This window comes from Choloepus didactylus, chromosome 15, assembly GCF_015220235.1.
Source record: "Choloepus didactylus isolate mChoDid1 chromosome 15, mChoDid1.pri, whole genome shotgun sequence".
In the NCBI taxonomy this organism is placed as follows: Eukaryota; Metazoa; Chordata; class Mammalia; order Pilosa; family Megalonychidae; genus Choloepus; species Choloepus didactylus.
Genome location: NC_051321.1, coordinates 86,009,723 through 86,030,975, shown reverse-complemented (window position 1 = coordinate 86,030,975; position 21,253 = coordinate 86,009,723). Strand labels below are relative to the sequence as shown.

Here is a 21,253-nt window from a genome sequence, read left to right as displayed (position 1 = left end):
GATCCACAGCTCTGCTCTGGAAAGGCTTGCACACTTGAGTCACCATGCGGTGTGCACTGGTCTCAAACAAATCTGTCATACACTAGCCAAACCTAGATTAGCCTAGTTAATGTTTCAGATGCTGACAAGTCAGGTAACTGAAACTGGGGAACAATAAGGACTAAGTCCGATCCTGCTTATCAGCTCCCACCGGCACATTTGTCACTGTTCATTTTCTAGTCACTATCATAATTCTCTGTGGATTTTCTCAAAGTATATAACTGGACATGAATTTCCTTTCCCAGAAGCCTTCCCCCACTCCCAATACTGATAACAAAAGCTAGTACCAGAGGCTGAGACTTGGCCGAGCTGAACAGATCGTCATCTTCCTCATCCCCAAATAGACTCCCAGCACTCGGCTGTAGCAACTATAAGAAACAGACAACACTCAAATTCAGTACACAACACAAAAACAACTGACCGAGAGAGCTGAGCAGTGGGTGAGCTGCCGAGATAGTGTCTACCACAACAGCAAAGTCACCAAGTGGGGACCCATATGGAACTGACCCTGGTTCTTCTGGTGCCAGAGAAGAGGTCAACGTCTGGATCATTGTCCTTCTGGAGTTTGTGGCTGAAAAGGAGCTCCTCATCCTGAAAGACACCTGTGCTCTTTGGGCGGGCAGCAGGATCAGAGTTCTGGCAAGGACAGAAGGAACATCACTCATGTTTGAGCTTCCAGGACATGTGTGCACAGACAGCCACAGAAAAGATGCCTGCAGCAGCTCTGCTGACGACGGCCAAAGCCAGGACACAGCCCATGTGCCAATCAGTAAGCAACTGGATTTACCCACACAAAGGAATACAGTGGAGAGTGTTTGCAAATACAGGAAATACATATATAATCTGCAAAAATCATCTCAACCTTTTTGCAGTGTCTAACTTCTTTATCGAAAAAAAGTTTATTATCTCCATAATGAGAACTATTTTGGGGATAAAAACATTCAAAATTAAACAAGTTTTCTTCATCTTATTCCCAAAGGGAGGAAGAGCTGTCCGCTGGCTTAAACCCAGAAAATGCATGGGGTAGCAGAGTGCGTGCCCCCACCCTGCCGGCATCTCAATCCCACGACCCACCATAACCTGGCAGAGAGCTAACGAGTGAGCCTTCCCCGGTGCCCCTCCCTCACTTCTACCCCACTTGCTCAACGCTCCAAGTGAGTTCCTATTTTGTTTGCTAGACATCTGGCATTTAAACATCACCATGAGAACTACTCGGTATGATACTATAATGCCCCAGGACCTGACATTCTGAAATCAGTCCCTGTTTCTTCTTGAGTATCATAATCACAGACAAAAACAAATGGAAAAAACCCACATAAACAAAATATGTGACATTCATAATTAATAATTAACAATTATTATTACCACATAAAAACCAGTTTAACATAGCAACCAAGATTAAAAGTCACATAACCATGGAAAAATACACAGAAAAAAAATCATACATAGTAAGAGACTTGAAAAAAATCTAGCAAATGGTTCATATTCACTGTGTGCAGCTCTTATTTAGGTAATGGGGTTATGCTGCTGAGGTGATGGAAAAAAAATCCATGCAGACCTTTTTTTTTTTTTTAGAAATCAACAGACTCTTTTTTGGGTTTGATAGAGAAACGAGATTGGCAATCTATGCCCTGCACCTTTTTTTTTTTTTTTAACTTCTCGAGATTATAGTCACATACCATAAAGTTCACCCATATAAAGTGTGTACTTCTTGATGCTTAGTATATTCATAAAGTTGTACAAACATCATCACAATCTCATCTGCAACATTTTCATCATGCCATAAACTCCAAACTCCTTAGCAGTCACTTCCCATCCCCTCCACCTCCTTTCCTCCAGCCCCAGGCAACCACAATCTACTTTCTCTATGGTTTTGCCTACAATGCACATTTCATAAAATGGAATCCTACAGGAGATCGTTTGTGACTGGCTTCTTTCACTTAGCATAATGCATTCAAGGTTCATCCATACTATAGCAGGTATCAGAACTTCATTCCTTTTTACTGCCAAATGATATTCCATTGAATGGATATACAATAATGGAAATTTGGGTTGTTTCCACTTTGGGCCTATTATTAATGCTACAATGAACATTCGTGTACAAGTTGTTGTGTGAACATGTTTTCATTTCTCTTGGTGGGTCATGTAATTATAATTAATAATCTGAGGAATGAAATGTTTTCCAAAGTGGCTATTATCATTTCACATCCCTAGTAGCAACGAATGAGGGTGCCAGTTTCTTCCATTTCCTTGTCAATACTTATTATCATCTGACTTTTTTATTACAACCATCTCACTGTGGTTTTGATTCACATTTCCCTGATGACTAATAATGCTGAGCATCTTTTCATGTGCTTATTGGCCACTTTTATATTCTTTGGAGAAATGCCTACTCAAGTCCTCTGCCCATTTTTAAATTGGATTTCTTCTTGTCTTTTATTAATGAGTTATAAAGAATTTTGTTAAGTCCAATTGGCTATTGTCTTCTTTGTCGCTTGTACTCCTGGTGTCATATCTAAGGAAGTTTTGTCTAACCCACGGTCTAGAGATTTACTCCTATGTTTTCTTCTAGGAGTTTTATAGCTTTAGCTCTTACATTTAGGTTATGATCCATTCTTAGTTTATTTTTGTACGTGGTTGGAGGAAGGGGTCTGAATTTATTCTTTTGCATGTGTATATCCAGTTGTTCTAGCACTATTTGTTCAAAAGACTATTTTATTCCCATTGACTATTTTATCTCGGGCCCCTCTTCAAAAACCAAATGTGAAGATTTATTTTTGGACTTCCAATTCTATTCCATTGGTCTATATGTCTATCAGTAGGCCAATACCAGGAAGTTTTGATTACAGTAGCTTTGTAGTAAGTTTTGAAATGAGGAAGTGTGAGTCCACCAATTTTGTTCTTTCCAAGATTGTTTTGGCTATTCTAGGTCCCTTGAATTTCTACAAATTTAGGATCAGCTTGCCCATTTGCGCAAAAAGCCAGCTGGGATTTTGATAGGGATTGCACTGAATCTCTACATCAGTTTGGGGAGTACTGCCATCTTAACGATATTAAGTCTTCCAACCCATGAATACAGCTATCTTCCTACTTCTTTTAGTCCTCCTTAATTTCTTTCATCAATGTTTTTTATATTATTCAGTGGACAGTCTTGTACTTCTTCAAGTATTTTATTCTTTTAGATGTTATTGTAAATCAAATTGTTTTCTTAATTTCAGTTTCAGATTGTTCATTACTACTGTATAGAAATACAACTGATTTTTGTATATCAATCTTATATCCTGCAATTCTGCTCAACTTATTTCTTAGTTCTAAGAGTCTGAGTGTGGATTCCTTAGGACTTTCTATGAACAAGATCAAGTCATCAGCAAATACGGTTTTACTTCTTCCTTTCTAATCTGAATGCCTTTTATTTCTTTTTCTTGCCCAGCTGCCCTGCCTAGAACCTCCAGCACATGTTGAGCAGAAGTGAAGGGAGCAGACATCCCCGTCTTATTCCTGATCTTAAGGAGGAAGCACTCACAGTTTTTCTCCATTCGATATATTAGCTGTGGGCTTTTCACAGATGCCCTTTACCACGTTGAGAAGGCCCATTCTAGGCCTAATTTGTTGAGTGTTTTATTTTGTTTTTAATCATAAAAAGATGTTCAATTTTGTCAAATGCTTTTCTGACATCTAACATAATCATGTGGCTTTTGTCCTTTACTCTATTTCTGGGATAAATCCCACTTGGTCATAGCATATGGTCCTTTTGATAGTAGGCTGAATTAGGTTTGCTAGTATTTCACTGAGGATTGTTGCACTGACATAAAAGGATATTGAAGGACTTCTATGAAGACGGCAGAGTAGGGAGCTCCAGGACTCAGTCCTTCTACCAAACAACTACTAAACAGGAAGAAGCTGTCTGAAACAACTATTTTGATACTCCAGAGGCCAGAAGAACACTGTGCAGCATCCAGGGAAGAACAGGAGGAAGAGGCTGATAAATCATAGTAAAGAACTGTAAAATACTCTCTCCATGCAGCACCCATCCCATTATTCAGCCATAAACAGGAATGAAGTCCTGACACATGCGACAACATGGTTGAACCTTGAAGACATCATGTTGAGTGATATACTTAAAAAGACAAATACCGTGGGAGCGCTCCTATTTGAAATAACTAGAATAAGCAAACTCATAGAGTCAGAATCTACAGTACAGGTTACCAGGGGACAGGATCAGTTTAGGGAACAGGAAGTTAAGGCTTCCCTATCGGGAATAATGGAAATATTTTGGTAATGGATGGTGGTGATGGAAGCACCACACTGTGAATTAATAGCACAAAATATGTTTCTGAATGTGATCAAAAGTGGAAATGTTTGATTGTATATATAGTAAAAGAATAAAAATTAAAATAAAAACATCCCTGGAACTACACTACACAAACAGTGAAGCCTAAGTTAAAGCATGGACTTTAATTAATAGTACAATTATTAAAGTGTGCTATCATCAATCCTAACAAATATTCCACACCAATGCAAGGTGTTGGTACTGGTATGGTATATGGGAATCCTGTATTTTATACATGATTGTTTTGTAAACCCACAAGTTCTCAAATAAAGAAAAAGAGAGAGGAAACTGACTAGTGTGTAGTTTTCTTGTGATGTATTTGCCTGATTTGGATATTAAGGAAATAGTGGTCTCCTAGAATTACCTTTGCTTATTTTTGAAAATAAAGTATTATGCAACCCAGTGACACCCTTGCATTTCCATTCACTTGATGGCTGCTCTCATGCTGCCAATGGCAAGAGCTGAGCAGCTGCAAGAGAGACCACGAGGCCTGCAAACCTGAAATACCTACTACCTGGCCCTTTACACAAAAAGTTTGCTGACACCCAACACACATGAAAGGTTCATCACCGACCCATGTTTCTAAAAGTGACCACCAGAAACACTTAGATTTGCCAGTCTACACTGCCTTCCCTTTCCTTTTGCTCATACCCCATAACTGAAATATGAGCAAAAGTTTTCTAAGAGGTACAACAAGGTCCTGTAAGTCCCAGGGGAGGCAGATGAAATTCTGATCGCCAAGCCAGCAACATTATTTGGGATTAGAGTCACTGATTTAGACTTCCAAACATAAATGACTAAAGAGGAGCATTTTCACTCTGTGGTCAGAGCTAAGATTTCTTAAGCAATTCTTACCAGAACTGGTGCCACAAAATGAGATTCTTTTATCCTTTGCTTTATGCTCACCTTTCCTGCTTCTTTCTGTAGACTATGGATGCTGTTTTGAGCTTCGGTTTTATCATCTTCCTCATCAAACAAGCTAAGAACTGTTTTGGTTCTATCCTTGGCTCCTTTATCCAATGGGGATGGTGAAGAAAACAAACCAGAATGCTGGACTGTTTCCTGGGCAGATCTAGTCAAGGGCCCTTCCTGAAAATGGAAATAAAAAGGGAAAAATAAGTAAAACCTGGAACTATAAATCCCATTCTGGGGCCTTCCAAGTGCCCCTGTAATTCAGTAACTGTGACACCTGCATGTGCAGGGCATCCTGGCTAATCACGCCTGCTCCCAGCTAACAAATGAGGTCAATTCTGGACTAGCTGCTCCCACAGAGAGCTTCATACAGATAACCAATAGCCAAAGATTACCTTTCTAATCAGTTTTGGGCCATGCCCCCGCCCCAAACTGAGTGATGATAGAGAAGTTATTACCCTGATCCACAGAGACTGCTAATGAGCAAAATGATTCCTAAGTCACAGAGGTAACACAAATGCCAATGATTGGGAGTTGGTCATATATTCCCTAATATTTACTTTAAATTCTAAGGGAAACCTAATCAACAAAAAACAGACACTCACATTTTAGGATCTGCAATTAGGAGAAGCACTATAATTATCCTGAAATGCAGCATTTACTCATTGAATAAGGACCACATTTCAGCTAAGCAGCCACTGACGGTAAGAAGCATTATGACTGCATGTGCTACCAAGGGAAAATGGCTCCCAATTAAACTATGGCATCAACTGTGAGGCATATCAAATTTAAGAATGGTTAAACGGTGAAAAAGGATGCTTCTCAGAATAAAATATGGTATTACTAAAGGCCCTGCCATGAGCAACATGGTAAGTGTGCTACAGATGTACCAGCGGGCAAAAGAGGCCAGTCCCCATCCTCCAGGAGCCTCGACTCGAGCAGGGGAGAGGGCAGGACAACAAGCAAGTAGAGTACCCGTGCAGTGGGAGCCGCGACCAGGGCAGTGCAGGTGCCACGGGAGGGCAGGAAAGGTGTGCATGGCCATTACAGGGAAAAGCGTGCCACACACAGCAAGTCCCAATAAAATGCTTGTATCACCACAGCCTCAACGAGCTTCCCCAGGAAAGCAAAAGCAACAATCTTTACACACAGACCCTATGAGAGAGATTTAACCTAAACAGTTGGACATGGAGTATACAAAGTACAAGGAAAGTCAGGAAGACAGAAGAGGCATAAGAATCTGAAAATAGTCATCGATGCCGGGTTCCCAGATGCAGCAGCTGTGCAGGCTGCCCACCAGAGACAACAGGCAGTCCAGAGGAAGAAAGCCAATGGTTGGGAGAAATACAAGTTCCACTTTACTCTGAAATTCACAGCCAACATCAACCATGTGAAAAAGAATGATCAATTAGAATCTTCTTAAAACTAACATTTTAATTCGGGTACAGGTGGAAACTGGAAGAGAACCAAGGGTAACAGAAAAGCTACAAAGAAAAGAATACATCAGAAAGAGCGGACACACAGAGAAAGCTGAAATGAAAAATAAAATGTGGATGACACTCTAGAGAACGAAAGGCAAACTGTGTCCACACCACACGACGGCAGTAATGTGAAAAAGGAAGGAGGCATGCCGCTGCATACACACGCTGTGATGGTCAAGTCCATGCATCAGTTTGGACTTTGATGGTGTCCAGTTGTTGGGTCAAGCAAGCACTGGCCTGATTTGCTGTGAGGATATCTCATGGACTTAAATCATCAGTCAGCTGACTGCATCTCTGGCTGATGACATCTACAATCAACTGAGGAGACTGCCTTCAACAATGAGAGATGTCTCGTCCAATCAGATGAGGGCTTTGAAAGGAGAGGTGATGATGTCAGCAGTCAGAACAGAGAATTTTCATCTGCGCCTCAATCGGCCATCTTCTCCTAGGGAATCCATCCAGAACCTTCATCAGAGTTCCCAGCTTACAGCCTGCCCTATGGAAATTGGACTGTCCCATCCCCAGTCACGTGAACCAATTCTTATAAAAAATCTCCTAATATTTACAGATACCTCCTATTGGCTCTGCTTCCCTGGAGAACCCTGACTAATGCACCCAGCAAAGGGACGGAAAGGCAAAAGCAGCTGCCATGGGGCTCCTGGCATGGTGGGAATGTGCGTTTTCTTCTTCATACATTTCAGCATTTTCAAAGCTTTCTACAAATGAACATGTATTTTCTGTGGTGGAAAAATTTAAGGTTTTGTGTGTGTCTGTGGGCTTAAAAACAAGACATGAGAGACAAACATTACAGCACACAACAAGAAAGGGCACCTTTTCTGATCCCTCGGCCACACTGGTTCTCCCAAATTCTGGTGGTCCAAAAGTACTTTCAACTCCCTTACTCGCAGGCTTTGCTTCAGACGGTGCCTCCTTCTCCCCATCACTGAACAGTATAGGTGTTGCCTGAGGGACAAAAGAAAGGGAATGACATCCTCAAAAATAACCAACTGTGCCTGCAGGGCAACGTATAGAACGTGCCAAAGCCACAGTCCTCTGTAGGATGCTGTAGAAGACGGAAATGAGGGCATAAAGAGAAAAAAAAAAATCGATGCTGGCTTTGACTTGAAGAGAGAACACAGCAGTTTCTGCCAGTGTACATTATCTTCTGCATCTGTCTCCGTGGATCTGTCAAACTCACTGGCACGGCCCTGGAGTGGATCCTGACCTCTGCCACCCAGTGACTCCTCTCGGCCTCCATCCTCTTACATCCCTCAGACATTAGCCAGAGCTGACCAGCTAAAAGCAAATACCCACAAGCCTTCATCTCCCCCCACCCCAAACTTGCACTTCCTGCATGAAGCAAATACTGAGCATGATAATCAACCATTACCCATCATTCCTCTCTACTCTTAAATCTATTATAAACTCTGACACTTCCAGGCCTTGTCCCCTCACTATTGGTAGAAGCAAGTAATTCTTCCTCTTTCAAGGCCAAAGTTCGCTGTTGCCTATGATGATTTTCCTGTTCCCTTCAGGAAGCAGCTGCTTCATTTGTAAGCACATTATATGTCTTCACCTGGTCCTTACTTTACTTTCTTCCTAACTTCAATTAATAGCTACCAAATATCTGTTTTGTCCAACTGCCTAATAGGACATTTAGTAATGTCCTCAGCCACTTTAAGTGTTTTACATCAAGTAGATACTAAGCATAAGTTTGCAAGAACTTTGACCAACATCCCACCTGTTCCTTATCTGGGAGGCAGGGATTTTCAAATCAAGACGCTGAGCTCACATGACCTACCTGGAGTTAGCATCAGCCTCTCTGGGACAATTGATTTATCAACAAGTTCTTGAGGAAAAAAAACAAAACAAAACATTAACTTCAACTAACTCAGTGATATAAGGAAAGAAGCTTTGAAACACTGTCTAAATCAAGCTGGGAAGGCAGACTTGGGAAACTGAAGAAGGATGTTACTAACTAGTAAAGTTATGAATGAAGTAAGAAGCATGGGGTATGGGGATTTAGTTAGGAAGAGTTCCTTAAAATGCAAAAGCATTTGAGCTTCAAATAAAAGATCGGAAGCTCACAAAAGAATTTCAGAAGAGGTCAGACAACACTGATCTGATTCAAAGGGAAAAATTTTTGTGGAACAAGCTGAACTCCTGGAAACTGTATGTATCTAGATGCAAGTTGACTGAGATTAAAAATAAAAATAAATACAGGAAAACCTGTTCTCCCTTCATATAACTATGTTCTTTTAACCTAGGAAAATACCAAACTACAGGTTTTAAATCCTTCTAAAGAAACCACGACGCTCCCATCTTCATTAAGAAATATATTTTCCTGGCAGGCCAAACTACAGGTTTTAAATCCTTCTAAAGAAACCATGACCCTCCCATCTTCATTAAGAAATATATTTTCCTGGCAGGCTTACAGACAAGCCATATTTAAACCAGTTTAAAATATTTTACGATGCCTAAACAGAAAATAACTTTTTTCTACTACTATCTAAAGGTGATTTCATTTCATAGATGGTAAGCAAAAAAAAAAAAAAAAAATGTGTGCAGGCTGCTTGGCTATTTTAGATGTATGTTTTGACCTTTCATTTTATTTAACAATCTTAACAGGTTGACAGAAGTTTTACATTTCCAGAGTCTCCAAAATTCATTAAACTGTTTCTCATTTATCCAGGGTGGAAGTTACTATTTGTAACTTACAAAGGAAAACACAACAAATCTTTCAACTTTTTTAATCATGGAGCTACTAGATGCAAGTACAGATGATTTACGAGCATTTCAGAAGCACCAGCAGTGAGCTCCAGAGCTAACGGAAGGCAACACTCTTGCCCAGCACCAAAAGGGCATAGTCCAAGTTGTGCAACCCCACTTGACTGGAACATGCTGAGGAGAGAGCTATTAATTCATTAACTCACATGTGCCTGGTCTGGGAAAACTCCATAGGATGGGTTAAAATTTGCACTACATCTGAATATATGAAGAACTTCCCAGACAAGAGGCAACAGCCTCCTGGAGTGTTTTGAGCCTGGGTCATTTACTCAGTATAGTTGGAGCATAAGGCAAGGGGGACTGGAAAAGAAGGGACAAGTCTGAACAAGATGACAGGTAGCATCATGGCTAAGCTAAGGTATCTCAACAAGCGGATGAAAGGACTGGCTTTGGGAACTACGGCTTCAGAAAGGAGAGTAAACTAAAAGGAAAACATATTCCCTTCTCGAGATGGAAGCCAGCCTGTCTCGAGATGACAAGGCAGCAGGGATAGGAAGAAACATCCCTGATGTAAGACTGGATTACTCTGCCAAGGAAGAAATGCTCACACATCCCAGAACAGTTACACTACCAGGACACTACACAGCAGTAAAAAGATCAAGGTAGGCTTATGGAAATATGCTGCAGTACATGCTGCGGTACAAAAAAAGATGCATGAAAAGGTAAAACATCATCTCATCTAAATAAAAAAATATATGTGTGTGAATGCCTAGAAACAGGTTTGGAACGATAAGCAGCACATGGTTCCCAATGGTTACAGCTAAGGAGGACATGGAAGGGGGACTCTGTACGCTATGTGCCATGTTTTAACCTTCTTAAAGAATATAGTCATGTATTACTATGTAATTAAAAATAAACTTTAAGCCAAACTATTTAGAAAGTATGGAAGAAGAATCAAGTAGCAGCCTCTAGGAAAAGGGAAGCTACAAGCTCCTCTACTCCCATCTCCTCTTCAACTGCATCTCTAAGGAGGACAGCGCCCCTAGGGCTGTGCAGGTATCAGGGATTCCACTGCCCATAGCTGGGGTGGGGTGGGAGGGTCTTCTCCATGCTCACCATCAAGCACATGAGCAGGAGCTGCCACTTTGGACTCTCGCTGTTCCCACATGGGAGGCCAGGGGCTCACTCCTCCTCCCATCTGGTGCATATTTCTGCTTCTCACACATCAGTCTGCAATGGTCTGAGGCTGGGGTTGAAGGTAGTCATAGCAGGCTTTAGAGGGAGCTCTGCTTTCTGGCCTTTCAGGCTAATCCAGCTCAGGTGAAGGAGAGCTCCGTGGGGAATAGCCTTAGGAGTCCTAAATCACACCTGGGGGGTGGGGTTGAGCGCTTAGCAAGTCCAGGTGGCAAAATAATTAATCCAAGTACATGCACTCAGTGCCCACAGGGCATGTGTTGGGGCAGGAGGATGATAGGCCAGTGACAGCACCTGAGACACCTTGGTGACCTCGACAAATAGCACCACCTTGCTTTCGCCTATAAATGCTCCTTTCTGATACAGCTAACATAAAGGATGACTAGGTTTTTTAGCTTAGGTCATCTGTAATAGTGATGTCTTTCGGAGTTTATCACTGAAAGGGTATTTAGACTAGACAGCCACAGAACACCTATTAATACAAACCAGGACCAAAGTATCATTACTGAACTATGCTTCTGGAAAGGAATACCTTGTGCTTTAACTGGCCTGGTCTCATGCTAGCAGAATTCCAGGAAAGCAGGTATGTTTCAGAGACAGGCCAACTGGGGCCAAGCCATTCTGCCCTGGGCCCCCAGAGTCCGATCTCATCTTTACTCATGGCATGGAATGGACTGTATGACACAGAGGAATTGCTTCATCTAGGCTTTGCATGTGTGCTTCATTTGCAAAATACCATTAGCCAGAAAAGTTCTTTCTAAAATGACGCAACCAAGTTTTTCTGTAAAACAGTCTACAGAGTCAGATCTGAAGAGATGACTGAGGGAAATATCACTATTCATGTGACACAACCTCACGGATATGTCCTGGGTCTAAGAGGCCAAGAATACCGTTGTTGCTGGCGGAACGGATGCAGGAGGAGAGCCAAACAGAGAGCCTCCACTGTCAGCATCGTCTTCAAAAAGCAACGACACTCTCTGGGTCTTCTTTTGGCTGTACAAACAAGCAAATGGTAAAATTAAAGGTAAATATAATTCAAAAAAATTCATGATTCCTTCTGCATCACTCCTATAGAACTGCAACCACCACCACCACCACCACCACCTACTGCCAAAGTGCCCAAGTTTTCTGCTGACTTTACATAGTTGAAAGCAAACAGGGAAAACTTGGAAGTCAGTAAAACTTGTGTCTGGCAAGTCCTGGCCTCTGTCCTCTCCCTAATGCAGAGTAGTGCAGACCCCCTAATCATCCGCTGGGTGCACCTGCTGCCAGTCCTGCCATGGGCACCGAGACCCTGGCCAGTCCCAAACTCAGCATTCACTCCCCACTTCCTAAGACAGAGGAAGAACCAGAGTTTGGACGCCCACTCCCAGATTACTCATGGAGGTAGCCGCGAAGATGAGCATAGCTTCTGTCATGACCCTGCCTCTCTGAGCGCTTTAAACCCATCCCTAGCCAGCTCCCTCCACACCTACTCTTCTGAGAATCTTGGAAAGCATAGCTCATTTCACTGTTCACCACATCAAAATTCACCAACCTCTCACCCTGTTAGGCAACTGTAACCTAATGCAGCCTCCAGCCTGTCTTCACCTGGGTTTCTGTTCTGGCTCAGCTTGTACAGAGAAGGTGGTACAGAACTATGTGCCAGAACAAATACTGATAGGACCCTTTAAGGAACAGAAATATAAAAATGGAGAAGCACAGGAAAGCTGAGCACCAGACCTGGGAGGTCCCAAATAGGAAGTGTTCTAAATACAGAAAGGTCACATTCTATTTTTCAGTATGTGATTAGGAACCACCCAACAATTAACAATGATTGCTTACAGGTACTAGAGAATTGTCACAGCAATAGCAACTTTAAATTCCATTTTAGCTCGATAAAGGCTTAATTAAGCACTTCATGAACTGCTCCTCACATCCCCCTAATTACCATAGAACACAATCGATACACACATCACTTCATAAATGTTTCATAACCTTTTCTGTAAATCTAATTATTAACAAGGCACCATCTGTGTAGCTCCTTGGTTAGTGTAATATTGCTGTCAGCCCACATCTTAAAAAAGCCTAGGGAATGCTGGGTGCACTCCGACTGCACACATCCCTAAAGGGCAGTTAAAAATTAAGTCAACACCTTGAAGGAGTTATAAAAGCGGAGAGTTGATTCTTAGTGGCACAGCAAAGTAGCATCTAATTTGCCTTTAAGAATATATAGTTAAGAATTTATACAAAATTTAACCAAAAAGGATCACAAATTACTAAGGCACGAAGATCATCAGAAACCTCACTAAGGAGCTTTTACAGGAGATCTTATGCATGATTTTCTGAACAAGTAATTTTTTTAAAAATCCACAAAGAAACCTGATGACAGATTCTGAAGGTATAAACTAGGAGCACAGCTAGTCTGATCTCTGGACTTTATAAACACAATAGAAAACAATGGCAAATCTTAACTAGCCCCTCAGCCCTCATTCCACGCTCAGCAACTGCTGATTAAATTTGAATCTCCCATGATTTGTCCTCAGGAAAAAACATGCTACTTGGTGAGCAGGAGATTTCTCATTATGGTCTAAACAGTGGTGGGCCAAGAGTGAAAAGGATGCTACTAACCACCATGCCAGAAGGACAGGGGTGAGCTGGCCTGTCCAGCTTGGGTGTCTGGGTGCCCCACTTAGAAGGCATCATTTCATAGAATGTTTAGGATTACAATGCTTCCACTTGTTTTATAACAGCTTTACTAACATATAATTTGCACATATAAAATCCACCCAATGTCTAAATCAGTGGTTTTTAGTATATACAGAGTTGTACAGCCAAAATCACATTCTAAGCTCAAATTTTTATCACTCCAAAAATAAACCTTGTAACCATTAACAGTTACTGCCACTCCCTCCATTCCCCCATCCCTAGGCGGCCACTAGTCTCCTTCGTGTCTTCTCTATGGATTTGTCTTATCTGGACATTTCACATAAACAGACCCATGTAACATGTAATCTTTTGTGTCTGGCTTCTTTCACTTAGCATAATGTTTTCAAGGCTCATCCATGCTCTGGCATATATCAGTACTTCATTCCTTTTCACTGCTCAATAGGATTCCACTGCATGGAAGTACTGGGCTGTCTGTTCATCCACTGAATGGCATTTGGGTTGTTTCCACTTTGGGGCTATTATGAATAATGATCCTATGGACATTCACGTACCGATTTTTATATAAACATATATTTTCATTTCTCTTGGGTGAATACCTAAGAGAACTGCTGGGTCATACGGTAACTTTACATTTAACATTTTGAGGAACTGCTGGGCTGATTTTCCAAAGTGGTTGCACCATTTTACATTCCAACCAATTTCTCCACATCCTCCCCAACACTTGTTACAGTGTGTACAAAGCTTCTGAGACTCTGACAAAAGCTGTCAATTATTTCCTCAGAACAATGCCCAAACACCAAATTTTACAGAAAACTTTAGGACCAAAAGGAGAAGGAATGAGTCTGGGGCAAAGAAAGCACTACTGACAGCTAGGTACTGCACACACAACACCTGCAGTCCCCATCTCTGAACTTATGACCAGGTGTGTGTGGTGAGGGGCACAAGAGGGGCGCACCTGTAAACAGTCCATTTCTGCACAACACAGAAAATGCTAAACTGCAAGGCAGTTGCAAAGGAGGGACACACTCCTTAGGGTAGCCCCGAGAAGAAAAACAAAAACAAAAAGCAATAAGCTGACAAGTTAAGGAAAAGAAATGCTGAGGTTTTTAAAAAAAACAAAAAGGCACGACAGAAGAAATCAGAGAAGGAGCTTCAAAGAGAACATGCTACATCTTGGAGGCACAAAGCACAAATGCTGCAGAGAGAATGTCTCCCACTACTGGGAGAGGACACCCTGCAAGTGAAAAGCAGACATCACTGTTTGCCTGGACGTGAGGTGCCACATGACCGGCTCGTCATCCCAGCTGACTGACCCTTGTGCACCAAACGCCGTTTGCTTGTTACCACTGACACTGATTAGGTGATGTCTTGCAGTGACTGTCTCACCTGTCCTTAGCAATAGCAAACAGATCGTCTTCATCCTCCTCCTCAAACAGGCTGGTCTTTTTCACCGCCTTGGCCTCTTGTACCTGGCTGGTCCCTGAGTCTCTAAGCCCCACTTTAGACCTGTTGTCAGGTGCCGAGTTTTTCTGTGAATCAGTAATATTCCACTGGTCCTGAAAGAAATAACAAATTCAGTGGCAATTCAGATTAAAGAACACAGGAAATAAAATAAAAATAGCATTAGTTAACTTAAGTGTGCATCAATATTGAACAAAGTGTATCGCACTCTTGAAGAATGTACGCATCCACATACTTTTCTTTGTACTTAGTTCTAGAAAACCAGGTTCTTTGTCCTACCAGACAATCTCACAACCCTGCTCACTCCGCTGCCCTGCTGCAGTGTTTCTCCTCTCCACAGTTCCGCCTGGTGTTAGTACAAGGGAGCCTGTCTATTTTAGGAGATCAAAATTAATTATAGTGGAGGGATGACAAGGACGAGGAATGGGAAAAAAAGCAGGAACTCTCTCAACTTTTAGGGAGACTGGTATTTTAATTTTAAAACTCCAAAGCAACCTGGAAAAAGAAAGTATAAAAAACTCATGCACATGTAAACAGGACACAGCGAGAGCTGCTGGTGAACCTTTTACCACTTAAGTCTGAATTGGGCCTTCAGAAAGCATTTATTGACCTCCCATCTGGCTCTGCCCACTCCTTCTAATCCAGAAATCCCCAAGCCCTTGCCAAGGTGGTCCTTGACTCTCTAGAGCTCTGGGCACTCAAAGTGACATCCACGACCGGTAGCATCTGCTCGTCAGGAATGCAAAGTCTTCAGGTCCAGCGCTAGACCTTCCACATCAGAATCTGCATTTTTAACAAGCTCCCCAGGGGACTCCTTCACATGGAAGTTGAGAAGCACTCACTCACAAGAGTGGTGCTCAACAGTGGCCACAGGGAGCTTAAAACATCCCAGTGACCAGGCCAGGCCCACACCCGTTAGTTCAAGCCTCTGGTGGTGAGACCCCAGCATAAATGCTTTTTAAAGTTCCCCAGGTAGCCAAGGCTGAGAATCACTCTTCTAGGACCCCATCTTCACTTTACATGCCCTTTTGCTCCCAGCTTAAGTTAATGTTTTTGTTCTCCCTGAGCCACTATAAGAATGATGACTGGCCATTACTACAGGGCAAACCACCACTAGCTATGCTAAGAAAAGAAAAAACAAATGGATAAGCCATCAGAAATCAACAAGTTTGAAGAGAAAAAGCAAATTATGATGCGTAATTTTTCAGTTATTACTTTCAGTGAAAACATTAACACACCAGATTTACCTATCACATTGTACCCACATAACTTGCTTACAGTATTACATAAAGAACAATTATAACAAGAGAAAATTTTTAATGCTCAGGGATTTTAATATCGCCATCTTAAAATTTTTTCTCTCTGTACAGCTAAATTTCAACAGTGGCTAAATCATATTCCCCTCGATTTTACCAATATGTATCCAGATCACAAATGAAAATACTGTTACGATTCCTATGAAAAAGGAGTTAAACATGTATAGAATACTTCTACCATACCTGGCTACAGTTCTAGATTAATGAAACAAAGTAATCATTTAGCAACATAAAATAAGGCCTAACTCATTTGGGTTAGCATATTACACTATAGTTTGGAGGCCATGCTTATTCATAACCATTTTGAAAAGATTAATTTTTAACATACTAAACAAAATATCTTCCAAAAGAAATAGTCTTGTGAACATAATCTTTGATAACCAAACCTCACTAGATATAAAATAGATAGAATCTATCACCACCAACCCCTCAAAAAAAAGTCTAGGCTAGCCATTCTCTGTAATCACACTACAGAGAATGTGATGTGATTCACTCACTTCCTCATCACTGCTGAACAATAAGGCAGATGTTTTCTTTTTGGCAGGCTCAGAGAGTTTTGTTTTCTCTTGATTCTGAATTAATAGAGATGATGTCTGCTTTTTAACAGCTGTAGCCCCAAACAGATTGTCCTAGAAAAACAAATGGCAGGAGATGACACATTTGTACACATAAAACAGTCATACTTCTTTATAGTAATTTGCCTTTTTCTCAGCATAGTTCTGGGAGTAGTCATTTTAAACAGTCCCTCTCAAAGCAAAAATATGTACAGAAATCCAGGAAATGAATGAATCATTTCAATGGGCTCACATTTATTGATTGCTCCAAGAATCCCAATGATTTATCTGCTGAAGAGAGAATCCAAATGTTGTGAGCAGAATGGCAAAAGCATCATACTTTATGAAGCTATTCAAAAAAGCAACTCTGATTTATGTAGTAAAAAACATATAAACTTTCTAGATTAACTGTACTACTTGCTACCATCTTCAAAAAAAATAATAATAATAATTCTCCCCCATGTCAAACTGTTAGAGTGTAAGTCTCTAGTTAGGTATAGATTGTAACACTTCTGGAAAAAAAAAAAGAATCATGAAACATTAGTAAATCCCACTCCTCTCTCATGTATTCACCTACGACAGCCTAATAGTCTTTTCTAACTGTAACCTCCATCTCTGTGGAACTCGAGGTGGGACATCTGGGGGCAGGCAGGGATGGGGAAGCAACATGAGGACAAGGACATGGAGGCAAACCTCCTCCAGTGGCAACTAGAGAAGTGACTAGAGAGGACCCAAAGGCAGGAAGAGCAAGACAGCAGTGCAGCCCCCTGCAGCCCCACATGCAGATAACAGCTTGCATCTTTTTCTTTCCATGAATTAGAAACTTGAGCAATGGGGAAAAGGAGAGAAAAATAGGGGGCTATCTCCCTTCTTCTAAATCTACAAAAGACACTTGTTTGGGGCAGAAGGAAGTTATGCCTTGTGCTTCTGATAAATTTTAAAAAGATAGTACAAAATTAACTAAATAAAATTAATGGCCGATGAAGGGCTGATTCCTGTAGATTCGATGTCACTTGCAAGCTCCTGTACAGTGAAGCACTGCACAAGGGCCTGTTACTAAGGCACTATATTATTTCAAGGTAATGGGAAGAAAACATCAGAGGGCCTGAGACAGAGTTAGGATGACAAAACACTCAGCATCCACAGGCCTGACCTGTAGAGAGAAGAAGGGATCCCGTAAGGGGGGAAGGGAGAAAAGGCCACGAGAACAGTGAACGCATGGCAAACGGGGACACTAATGGTAGGAGTTAATGCTCACAATCTACTCACTAGGCAGCAGACACTGAGCTAAGCACTCCACAGTCACCTGTTTCAACTGTCACCACCGCCCTGTGTGCTAGGGCACATGAGATTCAGAAAGTTACTTTCCCTGCGATACATCCCCTGCTTTGCAAGTTGGGGAGCTGGGATAGGACTGGGGGCTCTGATGCCAAAGTCTACGTTTTTAGCCACTGTGCAATATTGTATGCTGGTTACAATTCCGTTACCCTCCCTCTTTATTACCCTCCCCCTATATGCTCTTGCTAGCCAGGGAGGGAGGGAAAGGCGAGGTCAGAACACAGCCGCCTCCTCCTGTCCTCTCCCACCTTATCCAAGACATTCTGTGTGTGTGTCACTGGGTGTAACAAAGATCCAGCCTCTAAAAGGTATTTCTTCAATGTAGATTTTTAAAAATGGAATCTATAGAACCTTCCATAAGAACTAGGTCAGGAATCTAATGTCCCTCCCATTGTACAGCTCAGAAAACATAACAAAGCAGTGAATAAAGTATTTTTGTTGCATAAACCCCACATAGGTTGACTATTTCCCTATCACCTTCTGCCATGTGTAAGTCTCTGGCCAGGAGGCTAAAACAGAAATTGTTTTCTGCTAATCTAGAAGTTAATTATCTAATATTTCAATAACAGTGTTTACCTCTTCATCATCATCGAACAGTGAGACTGGCGTAGGGAGTTTGCCAGGCAGGGAAGGTGCACTTTTTGACTTACTTGCATTTTGATAAGTAAATAAATCCTGCTGGAAGATTGAGACAAATATTGCAAGTTAGAAAGGTATAGAAGAGTCTTTTAAATGTCAGTTCAATATAAATCAATGAAGGCCAGGACACAGGCTGCCATATATTTGGGCTTATCTTGAGCTCACTGATGATCAGAGAGGGAAGGGGCTGAGGCAGAGCCCCTTAAAGGGAAATTTACCAGAGGTCTGTCCTGAGGGTATGGGACAAACTCCTGTGGGGTCCAGCAGGAAGAGGCTCCTGCTGGAACTTGAGGCAGCCTTGTCAGAGCCCAGGGATTTCCAAATCCCCACCTGAATGCCGTTAGGCAGGAGGGAATTTTCTAAACCCATGCCCTACCAGGCTGATAAATAAGAGTATCTCCCTCTTCCACCAGAAGAATCAGCTATTGAACAGATTCCATGGAAGGAGAGGCAGGCCCCAGTCACTGGGCAACACACCACTCTTCATTTAAGGTTATGGTGATTCTTTAAATAAATACAAAATAAACTTTTACTTAAAAATGTTTGCTATTCCATTTGAACTACCGCCATGGGATATTGCACACCAGGCAAAGAATGCTTCAGATAGATCCTGAAGAAATTCTCAAAATGCTACAAAGGTCAGCCTGCATAGAAAAGAAAGATTTGCTGACCGAGCTGCATGGATCAGAAACACGAAATAGGACATCATTTCCCTTGGCAGGAGAAACCTCAAGGGACAAGAGCCAGAGAATTAAATGGGACAAGAACATCTAAGACCTCTTTGAGTAGTTTTTTTTTTAGTTATGGGATCACTGTCTGCTCTTCAAACACAGACTGAACTAGTTCATTAACTAAAAAGAGCTCCTTCTCCAGAGCAGGAGTTCTTGCCTATGCCCTGCAGGATGAAAAGGCCCCCACAAGAGGAGCTCCAGGCTTCCCGTGTCCCTCCTGCCCTTGACCCACTGGCAAGATTTCATTTAAAAAAAAGGGCTCTGCTGCTTGAAAACACAAAAATAAACCAAAAGAAAGAAAACCAAAGAACAAAATCAAATTTCAACATCGTGGTTTTGGACCTCACTTAGTGCTGAAAAAACAAGGCATTTCCATCACTTTGAACACATCCCCCAGGTTATTGTCAAAATGCTTCCAATGGGCAGCTTCAGCCCACACCTGACACAAGCAGCAGAGAGGATCCACCTCTTCGGTCCAAAGCCCCATTCCCATACTGCTCTCCTTACTTCTCCCTGACTGGGCAGCCCAGTGGCATCCAAGAGAAACATTCACTCTATGATGGACACGGACTGGGAGGAGGTGGTGGTTTTAAAATACGCCCACCAATTCTTTCACAGTCCCACCATCAAGAAGTGGTCTACACTCCCTCCCCTGGGAGCTGGGAGGGCTCTGGTGACTGCCTCAACCAAGAGAATGTGGCAGAAGTAACAGTGCGACTTCAAGGCGAAACGGCTTCCGCCTATCTCGGGAACCTCCCTTTGGATGCTCAGCGACCTCCTGGGAAGTTCGGCTCCCTGCGGCTGCCAGGCTGCAAGATCACACCGCCACAGAGACGCCCCAAGAGCCCCAGCTGTCCTGGCCTTTCCAGTGCAGGCACCAGACATGCGCATGAGACGATTCTCATCCCAGGTGCTTCCAGATGGAAACCACATGAGAGAACCTAAGAAGAGCTAGCAGCTGAGCCCAGTCAGCCTCTAGAACCAGAGATGACAAGTTTTGCAGTGATCTCTTTCACAGCAGCAAATAACCGGGGCACCTGCTAAGTATCAAACTGCTCACATGTGGTTCCTCATGGAGACAACAACCACTGACAGCCTACCGTGGGCCAGGCACCACCTAGGTGTCAGCAATACGGGGAGGGGACAAAATGTCCTTGCCCTCGTGGAGCTGACTCTAGCTGGGGAGAGAGATGGCGACCAAATAAAAGAGTAAAATTACAAGGTCATGTAGCACCAAGTACCGTGGTGAAAAATGAAAAAGAAGAGGGGACAGCGGGGTGGCTGTGCAGGGGGGCTCACCATGGTGGGCACACTCACTAGGGAAGGCCTCCCAGAGAACTGTGCTGCTGAGACCTGGGACGAATGAGGAACAAGGCTCCACATGGAGCAAAGGGCCAGTGCCAGGACCCGAACGGGCTTGCTAGGTGGCTATGGCGGGTGGCAGGTGGAGCACAGGGACAAGACCGGGCAGCAGGGCACAGCACACCAGGCCCACATGCTGGGAATCTGGCTTAACTGGCCTGGGGTTAATTCCCATGCTCTGATTGCCAGCCGTTCAATGTTACATTTAAGGTGATCAGCCCAGATCCAGAGGGTTATACACATACACATTTATGTTCATCCTGGCTGTGAGGGCAAAGTCTAACCAAGAGGCCTTTCAACAAAGTCCACAATTTCTTGAAATGACACATAAATTTTGGCCTATCAACACATTTTTCTGGGGAAGGGATTTATTACTTCACCTTACATTCTCATGCAGGTTTCCAATCCCTAAGAGGCTAGCCTAAAATCAGTTCTAAAAGGGCCCAGGCTTCTAGGAGTTGAAAACAGCAGTGACGCCTCCAAGAGCTGGCACAGACCTGCCTGGAGGGGTCAGGGCCAT

At 42.5% G+C, this 21,253-nt stretch overlaps 1 protein-coding gene across 11 annotated transcripts in view; it reads right to left on the bottom strand.

Annotated features, from left to right (window-relative positions):
• The window catches only part of LOC119510871 (WASH complex subunit 2-like), a 56,586-nt gene that overhangs the window by 7,215 nt on the left and 28,118 nt on the right, over positions 1 to 21,253 (bottom strand). For 8 of the 11 annotated variants that reach the window (XM_037805294.1, XM_037805301.1, XM_037805300.1 and 5 more), the window contains 8 exons: positions 18,578 to 18,679; positions 16,607 to 16,738; positions 14,719 to 14,888; positions 11,574 to 11,676; positions 7,594 to 7,725; positions 5,276 to 5,458; positions 547 to 675; positions 327 to 407 (listed from right to left, as the gene is read on the bottom strand). In XM_037805294.1, the coding sequence (XP_037661222.1) occupies positions 327 to 407; positions 547 to 675; positions 5,276 to 5,458; positions 7,594 to 7,725; positions 11,574 to 11,676; positions 14,719 to 14,888; positions 16,607 to 16,738; positions 18,578 to 18,679 (1,032 nt within the window). The remainder of the gene's footprint in view (positions 1 to 326; positions 408 to 546; positions 676 to 5,275; positions 5,459 to 7,593; positions 7,726 to 11,573; positions 11,677 to 14,718; positions 14,889 to 16,606; positions 16,739 to 18,577; positions 18,680 to 21,253) is intronic. The other 3 variants (XM_037805295.1, XM_037805297.1, XM_037805304.1) reach the window with 1 other exon arrangement.